Below are 13,928 nucleotides of genomic sequence, written 5' to 3' on the forward strand. Positions count from 1 at the left end.
TCATTTACTGTACGTGCCATGTGGGTGCAAAAGATAACCAAGTCAGAATGATAGCATTTTGCAGACATTTTGCACAGGTATAGGTAATTATCCGGGGTGCAAGACAGTGGATAACGAAGACCACTGGGAGAGGATCACGCCAATATTGGGAAATGGAGATAACCCCATTGAACGGGATCCTTGAGAGTCATCAGTAATCCATTGTGCCTCACACAGTTTTTGTAAATTAAGAGGGTATATCCAGTTGAAAATTATTCTGTAAACTGTCTATTTAATTTCAGAAAATCACATCAGATTAAATAATTTAAAAAACCAAAACTGGCTGCAAGAACTGAACACAGCCCTGAACTCTCTGGATTTCACTTTCATTTAACCAATAAAGATATCAATGTAGGCATTTGTTATTAGCAGAGGGTTAGTTTAATCTTTTGTGAAAATACTGCAAAAAGATAGAAGAAACAGGTTTTAAGTGTGAATTTTTTTTTTCAAGGCCCAGGGTACTTGGTTGCTTTGGCTGCAATATCAGAACTCCATTGATTCTCACAGATTAGTTGTTTGGCTAAAATTACTAGACATTACATAGCTAGAAAGGGTTAAAAAAGGGGAGGTGGGATTATAAAAAGTCTCTTCAAATTCAGAGAAAAAAATATAAGAAGCATGGTATTGTAAATTTCAAGAACGTTTCTTCCAACTACATTTCTGAGAAAAAAAATTAAATGTAATCTCTTCCTAGAAAAATCCCCAAATTAACAATCTCTGTGTATGAAGTGGGCTACAAGGAAAATAGTCCAAAGAATTTGATCTTAAGAAATGTTGGATCTGATTTTTTTAAAAAAATGTCTGCCAGTTTGCATTTGCCATATTTGTTTTCTTAGTAAAAACCAAGGAATTTACTAGACATGCTAGAAAGATTTCTTGAGCACATATTGATTAAAATGTTCCATATTTATATTTAATAATAATAATAAGCAGTAGCATCACAAAGCCCTTTGCAGACTGTATAGCTGTGGTTTATTCTCCTGGCTTCTGGGATGGAAAATGATTGCTGTTCTGTTCAGTCAATAATTCACATCTGTTTCAAGTGAAGAAATGAATAACAAATTCTTCAATAAAATTACAGAGCAAATTTTAGGTATTTGGAATGTAATTAGTCAATTGAGAATATAGCTAAAACAGAGATTTAATACCCCTACGCTGCAAAAAAATGCCTTGGGGTCTTTAATGACCGAAGATAGTCCAGACCTCACTTTTAAGGCTCACCCAAAAGATGGCATGTCAAACAATGCAGTGTCCAATAACATTATGTTAGGACATTGCTTCATACTGACTTGAAGGGAAGGGAACTGATTGCTAAGACTGAATCATCAGTACAATTTAGATTTTCCTTGATGGTATCTCTTCCCAGTACAGCTTAGTTTATGAGACCTGAAAAGATCACAGCCCAAGGTGTTAGAGGGTAAGAATTGAAATAAGGTGTCCTTGTGCTGAATAGTGAGATGATCTTAACAGAAAAGCTTTGTTACTCATGCTTCCAGAATCAGCTATAAGGCATTATCAGTGCCCTGTATTTATATCCACACCCATGGGATTAAGTGAAACTGTACAATACCATGTTATGAAATGATTGCAATAACGACATAATTAGAGTTACTATTGAATTTTCATTACAAACCCAATTTTGCCCTTTACCCCCCAAAATCCACAAAAACATTTATGTCATATTCAAAATCAGTAAATTGCACCTGAGACCAAGGTGAATATTTTATGGATAACATATAGTGAATCAGACAAGTATTCCTCATTATGACACTCTACTTATTGAGAAGCTCACCACAGTTCCTTCCAAAGAGTGTTGGTTGTTGGGTATTTTTTTGGCCACTTTGAAACAAAAAACTCCAAATCAAAACTGAAACAAAGAAAAAGAGCTAGTAAAATGGGTTTTGCCTGTTAGCTGAAATCTAATACTAAGGACCAAACTGTATTTGAGTAATGTGAAATTACAGACATATCAACATTTTCTTTAAGAACCAGGGAACTAAGGAACCAGGGCTCTGGTGACCATTGTATAGCACATAACAGGACTGTTGCAAACATAAATATTATTTATTAAAATAAATATATAAATCTCTACTCTTTTTCCATGCAGAAATGGAGCTCAACAATGTAACCTAATCACTAGCATGGCTTGTCAATGGAAGAGAAAATTATTTTTCGTATACAAAAGTTCACAAGGAATTCTCCACCCCACAGTATATCTGCAACACTCTGAGAAACCAAGGTGAATATGCAAAAGGTCAGTTCAGAATTAGTTGAAAATTGGGCTAATGAAATGCTGACTTGTTGGAGAAACCCAATCCTTGCAGATCTAATAAACCATCTAACTGCCTGAAGGTCAGTGGAAGATTTGCCATTAACTTGAAAGAGAGCTGGAGGGTGTGCAACAAGACCACAGCTTTAGAATCTTGCTCTTAGTCTGAAAATAACATTTAAGGGTGACAGAAGTGTCAGTGTGATTCTCTGTTAGTTATGATTAAACTTACTCTTGGCCAGTAGCGGATCATCATATAGCCCCATGGGGCCCATGGCCAGGGGCCCTGGCCAATTTGGGGGCCCCCGCAGGAGTGCCAGAACCTGGGTAGAAATGGGGGGGCCCACCAGTGTGGGAACTGTGGCCCTGCTCCTCCTCTTCCCCCCGCAGACCTTTCGGGTGGGGGGGTTAGTGGGAAGAGGAGGAGCAGTGGGTGGCACCCCATGGTGAGAGAGGTGCGGTGGGGGGGTGGGCAAATTCTTTTGTATCCAAGGCCCCAGTAAATCTAAATCTGCCTCTGCTCTTGGCTTTCAAGCTCGGACAGATTTTTAGAAAGTGCGCAAAACTTTATCTTTCATTATGTTTGGATGCTGTACTTCATCTTATTTTTAGGAAACACAACATTTATATATGGTAATATATTTTAAATATAATTATGCAAATAAGATTCACTGACAATTTTTTTTAAACAAATGCAAACTTTCAGCGAAAGATCAAATCCTTCATATTTCTTTCCTCCTCTGCCCTTTGTTGTTGCTTGGTGTAGCACAAACTCAATGGAGAATTAGGAGATGATATTTTGAAATTGAAAGTATAACAAATTTATTCTTCTCCCATATGGTTATAATGAGATAAACAGCTGAAGTTTTACCACTTAAAAGACCAGAAGAAAAAATATATAAGATGTAGTTACCTTGATTTATATACACTTGTGTTTATTAATAATCAAATTAATCTCAATGTCATTTGTGAAAGAAACCCTAATCCCATTTACAGGGAATTACAGACATTTATTTAGAAAGAAACCTTTAGAAGTTGGTATTTTAATAAAGAAATAAAGAGAACACACATATATAACTGTAACATTTCAGTAAAATTGTTTCCTAGAGTAGACTGAGAGGATCTAGCTCAGGTGTCAGAACATTAGAAATTTTGGATTATATTCCAGCTCTGCCACTAATAAAGCACATTATCTTGGAAAAGTCACTTTACCTCCCTGCCTCTCATTTTCTTCCTCTGTATAATTCTCATAATGATCTCACAAAGGTGATAAAAGCACTATGTAAATACAAATTAATGTTATAAAGAATTATGGGGCAGACCCTTAGAAGGCATAAACTGTCATAGCTCCACCATGGAAGTCCATCAGTGAAGGGGACTGCCATATGACAAAATGTAAATGGTATGCACAGAATGTGATAGATTCAGCAGCACTGTCCAGTTGCTTTGTGCCACTCCAGCAAGGAAAAGAGGCCAGGACATACGCTAAACTTAACCAGTCAGTCAAAGTGGGATTACAACTGCTGTGTGTCACTGAAGCACTACAAACAGACACAATGTATGGCAAATGTAACCCATTTCTGAATTAAGGGCCTGATTTCGCACTCCATTCCCCTAGTTTTATTTGGTCTTAACTCCACTGAATCCAATAGAGTTAAAGCAGAGTAAAACCCGTGTAGAAGGAATAAGAAGGTGGCCCTATATATTTTAACAATTTGGCATAAGGGAGTATGCTCAAAGTATATTTTTAAATCGCCATAGGGAAATTTATTAGAATTCTCTGAAATTTCATGGGTAGTTTTACGGCAACATATAGTTGTGATATTACCGTATATTTCCTTCACTGTTAAAAACATATCCATCAATATATTGCATGCCATATGCAGATACAGACACCTATACTACAGTCTGATCTAAGGATTAAGAACCAAAAATGCTTGAGTTCTAATCTTAGCTGTGACACCAACACTCTCTGTAGTCTTGGAAAAGTCATTTATATTCTGTCTCAGTTTCCCCATCTGTAAAACAGGCTAACAACACTTCCCTACACACTTCCCATTTTATATTTTCTCCTCATTTTGTGTGGAAAGTTGCTCCTCTGGCACCTAAATATTCCTTTCTTATTAAAGTTTTATGTATTTGGTGCTTATGAAGTTTAACAACACTGAGCTTTTATGCAGAGAAGGAATCTGAAGTAATGACAGTTAAGATCTTCAGTGTTATAATAATAGTAAACCCACAAACATAAATCACTGCAGCAATTATAGCCGCACAAATAACATGATTAATGCAATCAACTCTTAGTGTGAGTATTTGACAACGACATTTAATCCCCTTCAAATGTACTGATCTTGAATTCTCTGCAACTGAACACAGTATAGTAAACTAGTAAAGATACTTAAGATAGCATGGAAGTAATTACACCAAAACATATCCTCAGATTTCAGAAATAATATGCGATTAATTTCAACCTCTGATTCAAAATATCATTTTTCTGTGTGCAGTTTTGTTCGTATTCCCAAACTGATTTTTGTAACGGTCATAAAACAGCCTTCATGACCAGCTGAAAAATCTAACATAGAAATAAAGGTATTTAAACCATACATTATCTATCTTTTGAAGGCATGATAAACCTACACCAAGGACCAGGTCCTATAATCCTAGCTCAGGGGGAAAAAAAAAGAAATCCAGTGAAATGAATGGGAGTTTTGTCTGAGTAAGGACAGCAGGATGAGGCCCTTAGAGTCAGCTATTTATAAGCTTCCTGCTTTGCCTTTTCTCTGGCACTTCAGCTATATGTTCTTGCATTAGCATAAGAACCGATACAAGTTTAGTAGGGGCAGCATAAGAGAGAGCCATGACCATATATAATTTGCCAGTTTGTGAGAAATAATCCCAAATTGTAGGACTATAGTTTTACTAAACCACAGGGTTCTAACACCTACTTCTGCTGTCAAACCTTCTGTCCACCTCTCCATATCACCGAAGGGTATTTACTACAATTCTCTCTCTCTCTATCTCTCTCTGCTGCTCATCTTTCAATCAATTTGTTAACTTTAGTTTAAGATTGGTGGGATATGTGACTAACAAAGCTACCTATAAAAAGCAAGGAGCTAAGCAGTTAAATCATTCAAACCCTGCCACCTGTGCTAAATTCATCAGTTCCCCTTCTGCACATCAACTGTCTCCCTTCTACACCTCACATTATCTTTACTCTCATTTGACATAACCAAGAAAGAAGAAAGTCAATTAAATAAATGAGAGTCTGATTCACCCTACATTGATGACAAATTGCAGCTGCGTTTCAAGGAAGAGCCATGCACTAACATTGACACAACTTTTGCTCTGGATAATTGTTCACAAGTAATACTTGTTATCTCTGAGTAATTGGTTAGATTAATACTTTTATTAGGAGGGTAAACAAAAGTTGTAATGCACTTACAAGATTAAGTAACACAGTTTAATTCCTGAAAAGTGGATATTTTAGTACCTTAATTCCAGCACCCAATTTAAAGTACTGTGAACCAATTTGTGTTGTGTCCTTGACTAGGATGGAGTCCTGCCTGCATTTTTAAATTAGTATGACACCATTTCTTTCTTACCTTTCAAATACTAATGATGCAGTAGTTAATTTGTATTAAAATCCCAGTAAGATTTGTACCGAGCACTATTCACCTGGTTTAAAAGATTAAAGCATCATTGATGAGTTTTTCCAAACAGTTCCATTTAAATTCTGGGTAGTAGATTTGAATATCTTACTTTATAAAAGAATATCTTTACAACCCCTATAACCTAAGAATCTATTTTTACTGGTAGATAGAGAGTGCAAGTCATAGAATCACAGAATCAGAGAATATCAGGGTTGGAAGGGACCTCAGGAGGTCATCTAGTCCAACCCCCTGCTCAAAGCAGGACCAATCCCCAATTAAATCATCCCAGCCAGGGCTTTGTCAAGCCTGATCTTAAAAACTTCTAAGGAAGGAGATTCTACCACCTCCCTAGGTAACACATTCCAGTGTTTCACCACCCTCCTAGTGACAAAGTTTTTCCTAATATCCAACCTAAACCTCCCCCACTACAACTTGAGACTATTACTCCTTGTCCTGTCCTCTTCCACCACTGAGAATAGTCTAGAACCATCCTCTCTGGAACCACCTCTCAGGTAGTTGAAAGCAAACTATCAAATCCCCCCTCATTCTTCTCTTCTGCAGACTAAACAATCCCAGTTCCCTCAGCCTCTCCTCATAAGTCATGTGTTCCAGACCCCTAATCATTTTTGTTGCCCTTCGCAGGACTCTCTCCAATTTATCCACATCCTTCTTGTAGTGTAGGGCCCAAAACTGGACACAGTACTCCAGATGAGGCCTCACCAATGTCGAATAGAGGGGGACGATCACGTCCCTCGATCTGCTCGCTATGCCCCTACTTATACATCCCAAAATGCCATTGGCCTTCTTGGCAACGAGGGCACACTGCTGACTCATATCCAGCTTCTCGTCCACTGTCACCCCTAGGTCCTTTTCAGCAGAACTGCTGCCTAGCCATTCGGTCCCTAGTCTGTAGCTGTACATTGGGTTCTTCCGTCCTAAGTGCAGGACCCTGCACTTATCCTTATTGAACCTCCTCAGATTTCTTTTGGCCCAATCCTCCAATTTGTCTAGGTCCCTCTGTATCCTATCCCTGCCCACCAGCATATCTACCACTCCTCCTAGTTTAGTATCATCCACGAATATGCTGAGAGTGCAATCCACACCACCCTCCAGATCATTTATGAAGATATTGAACAAAACCGGCCCCAGGACCGACCCCTGGGGCACTCCACTTGACACTGGCTGCCAACTAGACATGGAGCCTGTCAAGGTTCCTCCCCCACTCTGAACTCTAGGGTACAGATGTGGGGACCTGCATAAAAAACTCCTAAGCTTATCTTTACCAGCTGAGGTCAAAACTTCCCCAAGGTACAAAATATTCCACCCTTTGTCCTTGGATTGGCCGCTACCACCACCAAAAAAATACAGGTTACTGGGGAAGAGCTGTTTGGACGCGTCTTTCCCCCCAAAATACTTCCCAAAACCTTGCACCCCACTTCCTGGACAAGGTTTGGTAAAAAGCCTCACCAATTTGCCTAGGTGACTACAGACCCAGACCCTTGGATCTTAAGAACAATGAACAATCCTCCCAACACTTGCACCCCCCCTTTCCTGGGAAATGTTGGATAAAAAGCCTCACCAATTTGCATAGGTGACCACAGACCCAAACCCTTGAATCTGAGAACAATGAAAAAGCATTCAGTTTTCTTACAAGAAGACTTTTAATAAAAATAGAAGTAAATAGAAATAAAGAAATCCCCCCTGTAAAATCAGGATAGTAGATATCTTACAGGGTAATTAGATTCAAAAACATAGAGAACCCCTCTAGGCAAAACCTTAAGTTACAAAAAAGATACACAGACAGAAATAGTTATTCTATTCAGCACAATTCTTTTCTCAGCCATTTAAAGAAATCATAATCTAACACATACCTAGCTAGATTACTTACTAAAAGTTCTAAGACTCCATTCCTGGTCTATCCCCGGCAGAAATCAGCATATAGACAGACACACAGACCCTTTGTTTCTCTCCCTCCTCCCAGCATTTGAAAGTATCTTGTCTCCTTATTGGTCATTTTGGGCAGGTGCCAGCGAGGTTACCTTTAGCTTCTTAACCCTTTACAGGTGAGAGGAGCTGTCCCCTGGCCAGGAGGGATTTCAAAGGGGTTTACCCTTCCCTTTATATTTATGACAGAGCCATTGATCACTACCTGTTGAGCCCGACAATCTAGTCAACTTTCTACCCACCTTATAGTGCATTCATCCAGCCCATACTTCTTTAACTTGCTGACAAGAATACTGTGGGAGACCATGTCAAAAGCTTTGCTAAAGTCAATACATCCACTGCTTTCCCTTCATCCACAGAACCAGTAATCTCATCATAGAAGGTGATTAGATTAGTCAGGCATGACCTTCCCTTGGTGAATCCATGCTGACTCTTCCTGATCACTTTCCTCTCATGTAAGTGCTTCAGGATTGATTCTTTGAGGACCTGCTCCATGATTTTTCTGGGGACTCAGGTGAGGCTGACTGGCCTGTAGTTCCCAGGATCCTCCTTCTTCCCTTTTTTAAAGATTGGCACTACATTAGCCTTTTTCCAGTCATCCGGGACTTCCCCCGTTCGCCACGAGTTTTCAAAGATAATGGCCAATGGCTCTGCAATCACAGCTGCCAATTCCTTTAGCACTCTTGGATGCAACTCATCCGGCCCCATTGACTTATGCACGTCCAGCTTTTCTAAATAGTCCCTAACCACCTCTTTCTCCACAGAGGGCTGGCCATCTATTCTCCATATTGTGATGCCCAGCGCAGCAGTCTGGGAGCTGACCTTGTTCGTGAAGACAGAGGCAAAAAAAGCATTAAGTACATTAGCTTTTTCCACATCCTCTGTCACTAGGTTGCCTCCCTCATTCATTAAGGGCCCCACACTTTCCTTGGCTTTCTTCTTGTTGCCAACATACCTGAAGAAACCCTTCTTGTTACTCTTGACATCTCTCGCTAGCTGCAGCTCCAGGTGCGATTTGGCCCTCCTGATTTCATTCCTACATGCCCGAGCAATATTTTTATACTCTTCCCTGGTCATATGTCCAACCTTCCACTTCTTGTAAGCTTCTTTTTTGTATTTAAGAGCAGCAACGATTTCACTGTTAAGCCAAGCTGGTCACCTGCCATATTTACTATTCTTTCGACACATCGGGATGGTTTGTCCCTGTAACCTCAACAGGGATTCCTTGAAATACAGCCAGCTCTCCTGGACTCCTTTCCCCTTCATGTTAGTCCCCCAGGGGATCCTACCTATCCGTTCCCTGAGGGAGTCAAAGTCTGCTTTCCTGAAGTCCAGGGTCTGTATCCTGCTGCTTACTTTTCTTCCTTGTGTCAGGATCCTGAACTCAACCAACTCATGGTCACTGCCTCCCAAATTCCCATCCACTTTTGCTTCCCCCACTAATTCTTCCCGGTTTGTGAGCAGCAGGTCAAGAAAAGCGCCCCCTCAGTCGGCTCCTCTAGCACTTGCACCAGGAAATTGTCCCCTACGTTTTCCAAAAACTTCCTGGATTGTCTATGCACCGCTGTATTGCTCTCCCAGCAGATATCAGGAAAATTAAAGTCACCCATGAGAACCAGGGTGTGCAATCTGGTAGCTTCTGCGAGTTGCCGGAAGAAAGCCTCATCCACCTCAACCCCCTGGTCCGGTGGTCTATAGCAGACGCCCACCACTACATCACTCTTGTTGCTCACACTTCTAAACTTAATCCAGAGACACTCAGGTTTTTCTGCAGTTTCGTACCGGAGCTCTGAGCAGTCATACTGCTCCCTTACATACAGTGCTACTCCCCCACCTTTTCTGCCCTGCCTGTCCTTCCTGAACAGTTTATAACCATCCATGAGTGTACTCCTGGCTCTACCACACACACACTGCAGTAGAATGAACGCTGGGTGTGATAAATGGTGTTTACATTGAACAAAAAAGTAAAATTAGTATAAACCAAAACTGTTTATTTGCTCATAATTAAAGTTAATGAACTTGTCCAGTATTTCCCTGAGAAATTCACTCAGAAAAAAATCCTCCATAGCAAGAAATAAGTGCACATTTCCCTTGTGTCAGAACCTGGCAGTAGTGACACCAACATTTTTCAAGTGTACTTTTATGAATAATGTACTATCCTAAAAGTGTGCTTACACAACAGTATTTAATTTTAGATTTTAAAAATATGGTCACCTTTTAGATAGGAATGGGTCAGTAGCAAACAAGCTGTTCCAGGGAACAATGCAGTCTCCTGGAGTTCCACTGCAAAAATAGTGTTTAACCCATGCTGTGTATGTGTTTAGAATTACTCCTCACAAGACAGTAAATTACAGTCTCCCTTAAAAAAAGAAAAGAAAAATGAGAGAGAGAGAGAGAATACCTGTTTTTTTGCGTAGCGATGAGGCAAACCACCTATAAATATAGGACCTGTCTCAAGCCAAACTGAACTGGACCAAAGATCGGTAGGCATGCTTATCTTCGTAGAAATACCCAGGACAGACATTTCAGCATCACATGGTATCATGTCTTGCCTGCATAAATTTAGAAATAGTAAGATTTTACAACCATACCATACTTCACATTACTGCCTGTCTGACAAATTAATTAGGCTATTACTAAATCAAAGAAATAGCACATCTTATATTAAAGCCAGTAAACATAACAGAAGACTTTTGATCAACAAGCTATAAACTGGCATATCTTTAGAGTCTGAGCTCCATAAAAATGAAGTTTTATTGTAAAACTCAATTGTATAATTGGTTAGGGTGGAGGGAAGGGGCAGATGAAACTAATTGAAATTAATGAATAACAAATCAATTTTTTTAACAGTAACAAGTAAGATTTAGTGTGGGGAAAAAAAGTGATTATCTCTTGACCTACCACTATGTTTTAAACAATAAATTTCCTGGGATATGTGTGTGTGTGTGTGGGGCGGGGAGATACAAGACCAAAAAGCCAACAAAAATAGGTTTCTTTGAAGGACTTTGTGCCCAGTCCTGTAATATTTACTGACAGGAACACCTTTCTCATGTATTAAAGCTGCAAGATTAGGCTCTGTAATTGCTAAATATAGGCTTAATATCATTGCAAGATGTATATCAGTGAAGCATTCAGTGCTGACTTCAATTTAGATAAGAGGCAGAGTCAGGAACAAATTGTTAACTGTAAATACTTAGTGCGATACTTAGTTTTTCTTCTTTCTTTTAATAATAGAACATTAATTTATGTTCCTTTAACCAACCAGCAGCAAACATTCTGCCTTCCTTTTCTCTGCACAGCAGGAACGTAGAATTCTGTTTAAGAGCCAGACCAAAGCACTAAAGTTTGGCCAGCTGGCTGATTAATATGATTCAAGGATCTTCATATTGCAGCTGTAACAGGAAAGTATGCCACAAATGAACAAAATCAAAAGCAGAGGCTACCTATCTAATGTAACTAGGATACTGTGGATAAATACATGAATTCAGTTATTTTTAGATAACACAGAGCTAGCTGCAGAAGCCTTGATTGGTGACACATAGCTCATGAAAGCCAGTCTTTTTTATTTTCTTCCTTCTCCCAACCACTGACACGCAAAATGAATTCTCCAAGAAGTGTCTTACTTTGCCAATTATTTCAGTGGGAGCAAAAGCAGATCTACATTAGCAACATTTGTAGATAGTGGTATATGTTTATTTTCTGCATAATTTGTTTGTACTCCTTTCATGAAATCTTTAATCATGCCAACACACTTATTGCATTTAAACAGAAGGGACTACATTCTAAACACTTTCACGAGCAAAATACTTTTTCCACACTATGTAAATGTCCTTTAGAATGTAGCAGGATGAAAACAATATGGTCTCAGGTTTAACAGAGAATGATATCCTTTCTAGTTTGTATGTTCTGCCCATAAAGCCAACTTGTTGACTAGAATTAGATAGGAGAGATATCATTCTTTGTTAAATTCTCTGAAATATTTTTTAAAAATGGTGGAAAGGATGCCATCCTCATGAAATTATTATTTAAGACATTTCCATGAAATTTAGCTTTTTTCTGTTATTCTGGTGAAATACAATTAAAGCTTGTACTGCTTGTACTGTCAAAGTATGACATTTTAAATCTTCTCACATTTTCATTTTTAAAAAATGAAATGGTTTAATTATTCCAGCAGGATTTGTGCCATTTACCTGAATATATGGGTTCAAACTATAGTTCCCTGATAAAAACTGGTAGAACACTTATTAGATTGAATCTCGGAATGTCTTCCGTAGCATTGTAAAGGTGCAGAAGCCATACACTTTTTAATTTAATTTTATTTTCATTATACAATAATTATTTTGCATTTAGAAACAATAAGTTATAAGAATCATGTGGCTTGTTCCTGCTGCTGTATATCAATGGGGAAATGAATACAGCAGCACATTCTTTGTAGAAGATCATATCTGTATTAATTGTGTTGGACAAGCCTAGAATTAACAAGATTACACATTATGTAATTATCCCCATTAAAATATTCAAATAGGACCCAGGATGGCATTTCTTTAGAGGTTGAAAGGAAAAAAATGCTGCTATAATTCTTTGTTTCAATTTCACTGCATAGGTTTTGCCTTCAGACTCTTCTAATCAAATATTAGAAGCATTCTAATAGCCAAAATTAAGGAGAAGAGGAAGGAGAAAATTGAAGTCAAAGCTATTAAGTGAAAGAAGATTTTTGCAGAGATTCTATAGGGATTTTGTACACACATGTGCACAAGGACACACACACACACCATACTAGTCACTTGCATACTACAAAGTCTGCTGGCAGTGTTTCTTGCTTATGCACTATGATAGTTTTGCTAACAGTTCCAAGTGACCGTGTTGCTCTGTGTAGCTTGAAAGTTGTCTCTTTCACCACCAGAAGTTGGTCCAATAAAATGTATTACCTCACCCACCTTGTCTCTCTTGTCAACATTCAAGTATTTCTATTAGGTTTGAACCTAATGTGGCATTTTGGATGCGTGTCCCAGAACAGGGATCTGTAGAGATAATTTTTTAAGAGAATCTGATACTTAGATGTCTAAAACTTTTCCCTTTCTTCAGGCATGAAAATAACATTAAGCACTTACCAGTATGGGGGCCAGTTCTGACCCTGGGAAGGGGCGGGGCCTTGGGCAGAAGGGGCGGGACTGGGGATCAGTATCCCTCAGTCATCCCATCCGCACTTCCTGGCCAGTGCCGCCTGGGGCTCCAGCGGCGATTTAAAGGGTCCAGGGCACTGGCCACAGCCGTGCTTTAACATCAGCTGAGTACGGGATGGTACCGATGGCAACTTTTTACTGGTACGCCGTACTGGCCCATACCAGCTTACTTTCACCCCTGCCTTTCTTTGATAATGGGGTGAATTGCATTTTTCCTGCAATATATGAAACCTAATTTATTAGAGTTTTTTATTCATCCACAGCTGTGCTAAAGGAATGGAAGCTGCCCATATAACTTGTTTATGAAAGTTACTAAGGAATATTCATTCCTTCACATATTTTTGAGCAGCAACTCTAGAATTAATAACATGTACATATGTATACCTATATTAAAATTGTAAATAGCATGCACAGCTGATATGCTTCATAATAGTCTATACATGCACTTGTGTGCCAATCACCAATGTATTTATATAAGTAGAGATATTGTTTTTGCTTATGCAAATATCATATTTTGAAACTTGCCCAATACTTTATATTAAGAGACCAAGTTCTTGCAATTCAACACTGTGCACTTGTTTCACCTTATGCTTATTAGTGTTCCAGCCATGTACCTTTTGATTGTGCTTGATTGAATCTTATACGGACTGACCAGATTAGACTAACAACCTTAAAACATTATTGTTTAGCATTTGTGGATGATACAATTGCCTGACAGTACATGCACTGTATAAATTTTCCATCAAGCATTTAAAATACTTTTACTACAATCAGCACATACGGTGCTTTAAAGGTCAAGGAAGAAGATGAGGATTTTTGCATAATTATAAATGTAGAAATGCA

General features: G+C 38.8%; 1 protein-coding gene across 1 annotated transcript in view; it reads right to left on the reverse strand.

Annotated features, from left to right (window-relative positions):
• Positions 1–13,928, reverse strand: part of EYS (eyes shut homolog) — a 1,492,075-nt gene that overhangs the window by 433,352 nt on the left and 1,044,795 nt on the right. Inside the window, exon 32 of the mRNA XM_084624916.1 lies at positions 10,304–10,454. Within this exon, the coding sequence (XP_084481042.1) occupies positions 10,304–10,454 (151 nt within the window). The remainder of the gene's footprint in view (positions 1–10,303; positions 10,455–13,928) is intronic.

This window comes from Lepidochelys olivacea, assembly GCF_965140295.1.
Source record: "Lepidochelys olivacea isolate rLepOli2 genome assembly, chromosome: 3".
NCBI classification, from domain to species: Eukaryota; Metazoa; Chordata; order Testudines; family Cheloniidae; genus Lepidochelys; species Lepidochelys olivacea.